The 12,020-nt window shown below is 35.4% G+C and overlaps 1 protein-coding gene across 1 annotated transcript; it reads left to right on the top strand.

Annotated features, from left to right (window-relative positions):
• Window positions 1-698: 698 nt before the first annotated feature.
• Window positions 699-2,225, top strand: LOC145030725 (putative F-box protein At1g32420). Its single transcript, XM_078979126.1, has one exon. It carries the CDS (start codon window positions 834-836, stop codon window positions 2,010-2,012), a length of 1,179 nt encoding a protein of 392 aa, XP_078835252.1. The 5' UTR covers window positions 699-833; the 3' UTR covers window positions 2,013-2,225.
• Window positions 2,226-12,020: the final 9,795 nt, after the last annotated feature.

Raw genomic sequence — 12,020 nt, 5'->3', positions numbered from 1 at the left:
AAACACACCAGATGGTTAATTAAATGGGTATCGAAGGAAAATAAGATTTGAGATGAGTATTAGTTGCGGTGACTAGAATTAGGAAGGATCGGTGATCGTAATCCATTAACATGTGTGCTTTGTGGCTTGATAAAATTACTGGATATAATAAGGTTTACTTAGGTAACTCGATCGTAAAAGCTCTTGAGCTTTTAATACCCTCCCATGGCTACCCAAAACAAAAGGACACCCGTGAGAAGAGAGAAAGATTTGTAGGTGGGTTTTACAAGTGATCCACTAAATTATAGCTGAGAGAGAGAGAGAGAGAGAGAGAGAGAGAGAGAGAGAGAGAGAGAGAGAGAGAGAGAGAGAGAGAGAGAGAGAGAGAGAGAGAAGGTGGGGCCCTTTAATTAAATAATTTTTTTTCTTTTTTTTTAAATAGAGAAAACCTCATAAATGGTCCCTATGTATTGAAATGACGAAAATGCCCCTCATTTAACGGTAGAAAGCTAACGGAGTTAGACGGAAGGACCATTTGTTAAAAGTTTTGAAACCACAGGGACTATATGTGAGGTTTTTTGAGCTTAAGGACTAAACTTGATATTTTCGGAAATCATATGGACCATTTTTGAAGTTTTGTCTAAAATTAATTATATTTGTAAAAAAAAAAAAAAAACATTTATATCGGTTAGATTTAGGTTAATCAATTCCGAATAATATTCCGATTTTAGAAACGGTTTTATGATCTGATCTCAGATTTCATATGGATGATTACAAAATCCCCCCAAATCTCCCCTTTCGCTCCCCGGTAACAAAACCCTAGAATTCCATACGCGGCAGTATCCAAAATCAAAATGTCAGACGAAATTCCTTTCCATGTCCAAGAACAGATCATCAAAAGGCTTCCTGTCGTATCATTGCTTCAGTTCAGATCCGTCTCGAAAGCATGGAAGTCTTTGATCGACAGCTCTAAGTTTATCGCTGCTCACAGCGTTACTCAGTCGCAGCATCTGCTTCTAAGGTACGAAGATCAGGAATATGACACTGTTGGAAACCATGTTTCTTTCGTAGATGATGACACATTCCCAGAACAGAGGTTTGTTCATACCCTTCCTCACTCCGTTAAACAACTTAAACAGTCAAATATAGTCGGTAGCTCTCTCGGGTTGTTGTGCTTTCACGGTTATAATGAACTGGGAGAGAATTTTTGTCCCAACATAGAAACTGAGACGATTGTTCTTTGGAATCCTTCGATTAGAAAGTCAATTACTGTTCCTATGCCTAACAAGCTTAATCTGGACCCTGAAACTGATCTTGGTTTTGGGGTTTCCCCTGTGACTAGTGACCCTACAATCGTTGAGATCACACAATTTCACAAAACAAGCTACCATTGTAAAGCTAAAGTTTACACTGTGAGCTCAGGAAAATGGAGAAATCTATCTAGCAATGTTCCAAGTAAACCATTTCGTGTCTTCTGGCCTCAAGTAGCTCTTGATAGGTTTATATATTGGTGTGCTTTTGACCCATTGACTATGGATAACGGGTTACCAAATCATAATGTGATAATGTCATTTGATATAACTAATGAGAGTTTTGGAGTTGTAGAACTCCCAGATAGTTTAAGGCGCCTCTCTCCTACTCAGTTGTGTATTTCTAAGGTAAGGGAGTCTCTTGTCATGCTCGAATATGATAGCTTTGTGAAACGTGCTTGTGGTGTATGGATGATGGAGAATGGTGTTGAAAAATCATTTACAAAGAGATTTACTGTTGAGGCTCCACCATATTGGTCAAAGTCAATAACTACACTTGGATTTAGGAAAAGTGGTCAACCTATAATGGAAGTGGAAATTGCTCATGATTTTTACGAACAGAGTCAACTTGTGGTGTATGAGCCCAACTTTGAACGCTTCAATTATCATGAAATCTATGGAAAACCTGAAACATTCTCTGTCCATTCCTATATAGAAACACTAGTTTTAATGGGTAGTATCGAGGTTGAAGATGATGGCCACATTGCAACGTGTAGCATATAACAAATGACTTTTGGAGTGGATAATTGAGGAAGATATCTTTAGATTAGATGAAGTTGAGAAAAAGTTAAGTGCATTATATATTTGAAGTTAATACATTTTTTTGAACATTATGCACAAATATTTTGTTGGTAGTCGATTAATATGTTTAGTAACCTCAATAGTTTGGCTTAATGGGTAAGGTTTGTGACTTGAAGTTTCGTGTTTCTACTATTAATTGTGATGCTTGCATGTTAATAATAGTGGAGTAATTTAGCATGTAGTTGTCAATATGATCATATAAAAGCTAAATCAGTGATGTTGTTCACACCTATGTTGATTACATTATCATTGCTACAACAGCTTCAAGACATGAAATAAGTTTGTTTATGTCAATTACATTAAATCTCTATGTTCCAATTTGTCATTGATTTTTAAAGGTTTTAAATCTTCCTATACTTTTGGAGTTTCATAGTTGTCTAGAATTGTGGATAGACCCTCCTATTCTTGCATTCTTTAACTACACTTTCATCTTACCAATCAACTCTTGATGTTCAAGCAAAAATATCAGCCTCATCTTCTTCCCATGATTTTTCTTTACCTTCTTCTTTGAATTTGATTCTGATCATGAGTTCCTTCACTGATTTCATATCTTCGATGCACAGAATCTGATTCGTTATTCCATTGGAATCAAGATTCAGTTGTTTGTTCTCACGGTTTTAGATAGGGCTGTCAAATCGGACAGTCGTGTCGTGTTTTTGTCTGACACGATACGATAATTTTTTGTACAACACGAACACGCCACGACACAATGTCGTGTTTTTTTTCATTAACACGAAAACGAACCAATTAAAACACGACAACACGACACGACAAAGATAATATTAAATAATTATTAGTGTATTTCATTCATATTTAAAGATATATAACACGATAAAAACGACATACGAAAAACCCGATTACCACATTCTTAATTGTGTCAATTTCGTGTCGATTTATGAACACAAACACGATATGACACGATATCGTGTTTTTTAATCTTGACACGAACACGAATTCGAATTTTGATTTCGTCCCAATTTCGTTTCATTTCGTGTATTTTTTTCATGTTGTATCATAAATTGACACCCTTAGTTTTAGAGAATGGGTTTGAATTGATTAATGTACTGGAATCAAACTTTCCGACTCTTTTCTTGAGAATTTCAACATCCTTTATATACTTAAAAATATATGGAAAACGTTTTGAAAAAATAAATTTAATAACAATTATAATACAAAATAATACATATACAATTTGATAAATTTGATTTATTTTCAGTTTTAGAGTTGAACAAGTCCGTTTGGTTTGTATTAAAGTCGTCATTTAAGATGTCTTTAGAAAATCATATTTGAAAACTAAAATAGATAGGCCCTAATTAAATCATCTCTAATGGAAAAGCAAACGATTATATGGACGAGATGCAATATTTTAATTTTCAAGCCCATCGAGATCGGATATTTCAATGAAGAACCAATGATAACTTCTCCACGAAACTTGACAAACATGTGAACCGAATGTCAATGAAAATGTAACACCCGGTACTTTATGTAAACTTCTTTCCTTATTTAAAAATGTAATTTTTGGAAATTTTGGTCATTATGCATGGTGTAATGCAGTCTCCTACGCAGAGCATATGTAACATTCCAAAAATCATGATAAAATTTTTGTTTTTAAAACCATATCAAAATCCATAAATCATACAAAACATAGTTTCCAAAAGCCATAATATAAATCAAGGTATCCAAAATCACAAGTCAAATAAATATCCAGGATGATGTGATCACACCTTCGTCTTGCCCCTATCCTCAGAGGTTAGTTGAAACCATAAAATCAAATTGTAAGTCAATGCTTAGTGACTTCCCTCAAAGTACTTCACACAACAAACATATACATACATTGCATGTTGGGTCCATAATCTCCCGACTGGATTACCCTGACCCCCAGTCTCCTGACTGGATTACCCCTTTGGCCCACAGTCTCCTTATAACAGAAAACAGTACTACCTCAACCCACCCACACTATGTCGACATATGCAACAAATAAACACATAACCAACAAGTACATGTAATCATACAAATCTATCAATCTAACATATAATCAAAATAACATCATCCGATATACAATGATACATAACCTAGTGGGTCGACATTGGTGTCTTGAACCCACGAGAACAGTAAGGAAAACTCAATTCAGAATCCAAAAGATAGTTGCATTGATCACTGCTCCAAATACCAGCTCTACAGGTCACATATACATCAAATAGGTACTTCACACAACAAACATATACACACATTGCATGTTGGGTCCACAATCTCCCGATTGGATTACCCTGGCCCACAGTCTCTTGACCGGATTACCACTTTGGCCCACAGTCTCCCTACAACACAAAACAGTACGGCCTCAACCCACCCACACTATGTCGACATATGCAACAAATAAACATATAACAAACAAGTACAGGTAATCATATAGATCTACCAATCTAACATATAATCAAAATAACATCATCCTATATACAATGATAAATAACCTATTGGGTCGACATTGGTGTCTTCAACCCACGAGTACAGTAAGGAAAACTCAATTCAGAATCCAAAAGATAGTTGCATTGATCACTACTCCAAATACCGGCTCTACAGGTCACATATACATTAAATAGGTACCAAGGCTCAACCTACTACTCAAATTACTACATTTGACCTAACGTCAAACTTGGTCGACGATCAACGGTCAAAATCTCTACTCTAAGTAACACAACCAGTTGTCACATCGTGACCTTGTAAGACAAAATAGTCGGGGTCATTCCATTCTCACATCGTGAGAAACGCTCTGAAAAGCTTGATATAATAAGCTCTTAATCCTTTTAGACAAGCAATCAAAACTTCCAAAATGTCTTATCTAATTCAGAACATTATAAATATCGTGGCTTTTTACGCATGTGTGGGCAATACATGCATGAAACACAAGCTAGGTATAAAATGGTGCAAAATGGGCCAAGATCTCATGCAAAAGCTCAAAGTTCTATGAAACTCTAGATCCATGGCTTTAATCCATAAAAGGACCCTAAGAATCCATAAAGTTGACAACTTTATGGAACCCCAACACTCTCACTAGCCATAACATAAAGAACAACCATGGAAATTAAACCTTGATCTAAGCACTTCGAATCATAAAGCAATGAACATTGAATACTACAAGGGTCCAGAAGGTGAGAAAGGATGACGGAGAGGCTTGCAAGCTGAAATGGTGTATCAAATGCTCCTTTTCTTATTTGCTAGAAACCAACACAAAGGAGCTCAAAATTAAATATGGAGGATTAGGTTTACAATGGGGAATGTTAGGAGGTGATGGAGTTTGAGGGTGTGCTAACCTTAGCCATCACTTCCTTTAAATATCAGATAAACCCCCCAAAATTAGGTTTTGCCTTGCAACCACGTCTCACGTTGAGACCCATGCATGGTCTCGTCGTGAGTTCCAAACTCATGCGCATAAATGAGAAGCCACCTCATGTCGTTACATGCCAGTGCTCATGACGTGAACTAAGTTTGAACCCAAAAATTTAGTTTAATAACTTAACAAAATGATTGTCTGAACTGGGTGTTACAATGTAGGAGGGACATTAGATGCGGGGATTTAATGAGCTACGCCATACGTAGCTCAAGCTACGCAACGCGTAGCAACCCATAATCAAAACCCTAATTCGCGGTTATGAGCCCTATTTAAGAACTCTAACACCCTTGATGACTCTTCCATCATCATCCTCTATTCCTTAAACGTGTCCTTTTCAAACGCTAATTCCCTTGAGTGATTTTTAAGGCCATTGTGGGATATTTTGGTGCTTTTGGTAGAAGGAAGTCCCTATTGTTGAAGATTTGGAGTACTCAAGCTTGTGGAAATGGGATTTTGTGACTCTCATCCATCTCCAGAAGGTATAAAGTTTGTACATTCATACTTGCATTGTTATATTTAGCTTAGATGTTGAAGTTATGCCATTTTATCCCATTATATTGGTCTATTTGATTATGAGCTACTATAGACCTTGTAGAGTGTGTTTCTAGAGGTATTTGGGGGTATTGAGTCATAAGATTGGTATCTTGACCATATCCAACCATCAATGCATGAGTTTGAGATCATCAGAAGTTTTTATGTGATTAGGACTTGTTCTTGAGTGTTGATAAGACATGCAAAGGCATAAATTTTGAAGCATTATCAATTAGGGCATTCGTTAAGACCAAATCTGAGAGTTGGACTGGATATCTTTCCGTGTGAAGCACCTAAATGGAAGTTTGGCATCAACATAGTTACACATAGTATAACTTTGGCTATGCAGCGCACAACCCCATAATTTCCTTTTTTCCATCTTGAGCCTTATGTTGGGCATAGAAAGGTTACGCATGGCGTAACCCAACTGAGTGTTAACTTTTGAGTTTTTGACTATTGATCGTTTGACTTTGACCAAGTTTGAATTTAGGTCATTTTGGATATTTGATTAGTAGATTAAGACTTGGTCCCCGTTTGTTGTATAGGTAGTCTGTAGAGCCAGTGTTGGCGTAATGATCAGTTTAGTTAATTTTTAGATCTTAAGGTGAGTTTTCCTCACTATACTTGTGGGTCGAAGACACTAATACTGACCTGCTAGGCTGTGTTATGTATCCTAGTATATACGAAAATGTTATGCTATAGTGATCAGTTAAATTGGTGGATCTGTATGATTACATGTATTTAATGATTATATGTTAGATTGGTAGATTTGTATGATTACATGTACTTGTTGGTTATATGTTTATATGTTGCATATATCTACATAGTGTGGGTGGGTTTAGGCGTTACTGATTTGTGCTATAGGTCAAAAAACTTGGGGTAATCCAATTAGAAGAATGTGGGTCGGAGGCAATCCAGTCGGGAGACTTTGGGATAGGGGTAATCCAGTTGGGAGAAAGTGGACCCAACATACAATGTTTCTATATGTTTTGTTGTGTGGGATACTTTGGGGAAACTCACTAAGCTTTGACTTACAGTTTGATTCATCATTTAAGGTACATCTGAAGACCAGGAAAACCAAAGGAGTGATTATACACATCATCCTTGGATATTTATTTGACCTATGATGTTGGGATACTCGGATTGTTGAATATAACTTGTGGAAACAATGTTTTGTATGATTTACGGGCTATTACAAGTTCGTATCAGAGCTCTGGTTTGAGAGAAATGGATAAACATTTGTGTGATTTCAGACTGAAACTAAGCATCTGCAAAATATTCTTAATAGTAACTCTAAAAAGATCGACATTAAGGATGTGATGTGCATAATTAGTCGGAGCCAAGGAAAGTGTTCCCAAAGATTCCCATACTTGTTCTGTGTATTGATGATATGATAGAATTGAATGCTAGTTGTAGGCTAGGTATCTTCAGGAATTGCATGGTAGAATTTCCTGATTTATGATGTTTGATAGCCTAGGAAAGTTTCTGTTGGGTTTTGAGCAATCTAACACTTCTAAGTGTGCATGCAACCCTAATAAACCTTGGATCTATGTTTGTCTAAATACATGCAAAATAATAATTTTTCCAAGGTTCATAACCTATCTAACATGGCATGGGGTACTTTTAAACATAAAAGAATTAGATGAGATTACATACCTTTTGATGATGAGTTTGATTCCTAAGGAGTTTGAGGGCCAAGCACCAATAGTGTGAATGCCTCAAATGGAATCGCAAATCACCACAAACTCTTGGAAAACTTTGAGAGAGTGTATACACACTTATAAAATCGGCCACACACAAACACACATACTCTAGTGGTAGTGGCTATTTCATGCAACATAAGCATGCTTATATAGTGTACATGATTAGGGTGAAACCCTAATAACCCATGACCTTTCCTTTTCCAAGGATCCATGGGTTGAAATCTCCATGGATCATCCATGGACTTCCATACAAGCCTAACCCATTAACAAATGAGTGTTAGCCCACACCATATAAAACCAATAGCCCCCAATCTAATTAGTCTTCCTTTTAATCTCTAAATTAATTCATAATTAATTTAAGACTAAGACTAATTAAATAACATGACTTCATATTAATATATTATAACTTACAATATATTAATAAACATATTTGTATAACTCTCATAAAATTATCCATAAATAGTTTAGATGAAATGCAACCCAAATGGACCATGCCGGGTCGGGTCAAGTATATACCAAATAAGTTATGGACTTAGACACCTTATCCAACAGACTCCCACTTGGATAAGTCTAATAACTATATTTGCGTATGTTACTTCAGGAACCAACCAGCAATCGTAGCTCTCGAAAACACTGTTGAACTATGAAGCGCCATTTTAGATAAGTGATCATATAATCCTCTGTTCTCATGATATCAGCCGGACAAATACATGGAACAACGTCGTACTTATGTCTAGCAGTTTGTTTCCCGATTTTCGATTTGTTTGACAAAGAACTTAATCAAACACATCAATTTAGTTCTAACCGGCTGGTACATAGGTCACAACAAAATCATCGAGGGGCCCAGATATCGCTTCTATTTCTAGAAGGAACAGATAAACTTCGACTCATATACTTGTTCTACTACTTGTTGAATTGTACACAAAGGCACGTTTTATAACATCAAGTTACTGATGCGTTTACGTGCAATCAATGCACAACCAACTCATAGGTAACAACTCATATCTCTAGGTTTGAAGATTTATATGATATTACCATTTCACGATCACTCGAGATAAATTCCATGAAGTGATACAAGTGAGCGTGGGTTTATTCCCATACTCATAACTTATGAGCACTCATGAATGTTGTAGCAACCATTGCTATGACTAAACCCATTTAGCCATCTACAAACTCGATTCATGACAGTCTTGATTCATACCTACTTCCAACATATGAACGACTGTGGAGTGTTTAAATAACTTAGTCATTCGGAAAGAATAACCTAGCTATTTTGGAAGTCAAAACATGCAAAGTGAAACACAATAATAATCGAATCCAATATGGTCTCAGAACCCTTTTGAATATAAATAGAACCACCTTTTATTTATCACCATATTGATTACACATTATTCATTGTATAATGTTTCAAACAATCAACTTAAGACTTGAATAAAAACAATAGTTATCCCATGCTCCTAGCATGTACACTTTGTTCTAAACAATAGTTATGCCATACTCCAAGTATGCACACTATGTTTGTCTATGATCCTTACATTGTGATGTAGATCAATTGAACATGATTCCAATGATACTCATTTCACAATCCCAAATCCTTATTGTAAATGTGAGAATCCCCGATTCCTCTCATTTACCAAAAAATCTGTTAGATTTTAAACTTTTATGCAATGTTCCTCTTGTAATGATTATTCACAAAGTCACCAAAACCTTGTCACCAGTCATTACAGAGTATTCCAAAGAAGGTCAACTTCTATGGAACGGAAGTCTCATATTCAAAGTACATTGCTTTGAACATCCTTCTTGCATTAAGGTTTTCTAATCTTACATAGATTGAATAACTTCCACCTATGGAGACATTTCCATAGTCCCATTTTGACTATCACTTCCGAACAAGAGTTACTTCTTTTCAGAACATGTCAATACTGTCCTTTCCAACAACTTACATCATACTTCCAACTTTCCCTGAGCAACCAATCTTTGGCGAACCTCAGATTGTCCCCGATAATTGCTTAATCACTTTATTCATATCCAGTTCTAGACTTTTCCCTTCTAAATGCCATGAGCATTTGGAAAATTTAGAAAGGATGAATATTATAGCACATGCAATCGATCCTATATCCGAAGCATATGGGACACGATTCATGATGTTTGACATAAAGACATGATACTAGACCATTTTTTATTTGCCATGTTTTCAAATTTTAACTATGAAGAGGGATGTCGTAATCATAATCGAATTTTGAAAACGCAATATATATAGAATTTCCTTAAGTCGAACCATTCAGACATAAAATTCATATATATGTCCTTGACTAAAGATGATTAAAATCTCAATCTAAGCTTCTAGAATTGAAATGAAGTATAATTTTCTCTCCCTTAATTATAGCAAAACGACTTTTTCAACCCCTGCAACTTCACGAATTGAAACTTTTGTTTTTCTATAATTAACATTGCTAGCTTGCAATACTAATCATAATTATCATGCTCCCACTAACATGATGATTATTAGCATAACACTTATGCTCCCACTAGCTCTGACATATTTCCAGAAATCTACTGGACTTCTGAAATTTAGATTCATACATCCTTTCTTAGATAGCTCACATGTGTGTCTAAACAATTTTCAGAACTATGAAAAGGGATATTGTAATCATAGTCTTAATTGTTTAGACCTTTGCCATTTCTCACAAGTCCATGTTAGTGTGCCGGTGAACCACATGCGCTCCACTAACGACTTTTGAAAATGCAAATAACACAATTGCTATCTACTTAAAATCTACTTAGTGAAAGCGTTTCCTCACCATCATTTTCATAAATCGGAGAGAAACCTTATGACACTTAGATTTTATAGTGTATGAGTTCCTATCCATGTGAATTTGTCAAAACCATAATCACAAGATAAGGTTAGTGACAAATTCAGCCTTACATGGATTAAACTTGTTCAATCTTAGTTTCTTGTCACCTTGGTAGCACAAGGCCCACCAATGCTTCCAAGTTGAACTCTGATAACTCACATGCAAATTCAACTTATTTGAAGTAGGTACAGAAATAAGAATTATGTCAACACGATAGGTTGCAAACCTTAAGTCGTGTGCTAGTGATAAATTACAGGTTTTACTCTTGATTAAATCTTGAAACTCTTTCAGGATCTTTAAGGCTCCCACTGTCCCCTTGACATATAAGTTTCCCCAGTCAAGAACCATTCCTTGACAAAACAAATATTCAACGGATAGTGCAGATTTTTATCAAGACTAGCACTTTACACAATTGGTCTTAGTTGGTCTATGTCTCATCCAAGACATCACAACTTACCAATCTCAAATGTACAAGAGTAGAAAACATTTTACTCTTTCATTTGACTAGTGTTAATAAATCTTCCTTTATGTCACTCAAGGTTACAATCTTGGAGTATGACTCCAAGAATTGTTTTGGAACGAAGTATGACTCATCTTCTTGATTTTAACCAATCCAAAATTCATGACCTCTCTTCTTAGCCATAACAATGCACTAAGACGTCCTTAGAGTATAAATTTGTGATATGGTTTCATAATCATTAAGATGATCATGAAATATGATACTAAAGTACTCTCCCATCCTTTCAGATTTGAGAAACTTTTATCTTTCTGCCTAAGTTGACTCTTCTCATTTGTTTTGTCATACATTGTATCCTTTCCAATGTTACAGAATTATACTTAACCTTATAAGTATAATCATATTTACTAATCTTTAGTAAATCATGACAAATCAATCTTTGTGGTGGACTTGACCAGCGCACACCCAGTGTACCTAATTCCTTAGTCCTTCAATTGACTCACATATACATGTGATCAAAGAATTAGTCTTAATTTTCAAAGATGAAAATTCTCATTCATCATACAATACAACTTGTATGATTCCAAGTTTCTGTCCAATTGAAACTTGGGTGATGAAAAACTTTCTTCATTTGGTAAATTCAGACACTACCACAAATGAAAGAATCAAATCCACTTTCCAATATTGCTATAACTGGAAACATATAAGCAACAATTTTCCACAGATGCCATTGTAAGGATATTTTTAAAATAAATAAAATTAAAACCCTTTTTTTTCTTTTATTTTAAAACTTTGCGGAAAAACTTATCCTTACAATCCACATGAAAACCTTGTTGTTATCTATTCATAAGCAATATATTATAACTCTTAAGCAACAGCTCAAAATTCTAATTACCAAACCATGCGATCAAAACCCGCATTCGAAATCTGAATCAACATATGCTTACTTTAAGCTTCCTATCTTTTCTTTGATTCTTAAAAACATCAACATGTGAC

This window comes from Lactuca saligna, chromosome 2, assembly GCF_052625555.1.
Source record: "Lactuca saligna cultivar CGN05327 chromosome 2, ASM5262555v1, whole genome shotgun sequence".
In the NCBI taxonomy this organism is placed as follows: Eukaryota; Viridiplantae; Streptophyta; class Magnoliopsida; order Asterales; family Asteraceae; genus Lactuca; species Lactuca saligna.
The sequence above is the reverse complement of the archived record's forward strand: the minus strand, read 5'-3'. Positions and strand labels throughout refer to the sequence as shown.

What these genes read in the sequence shown, in the direction of transcription:
- LOC145030725 (XM_078979126.1), top strand. Translation starts at nt 834, where the DNA reads ATGTCAGACGAAATTCCTTTCCATGTCCAAGAACAGATCATCAAAAGG.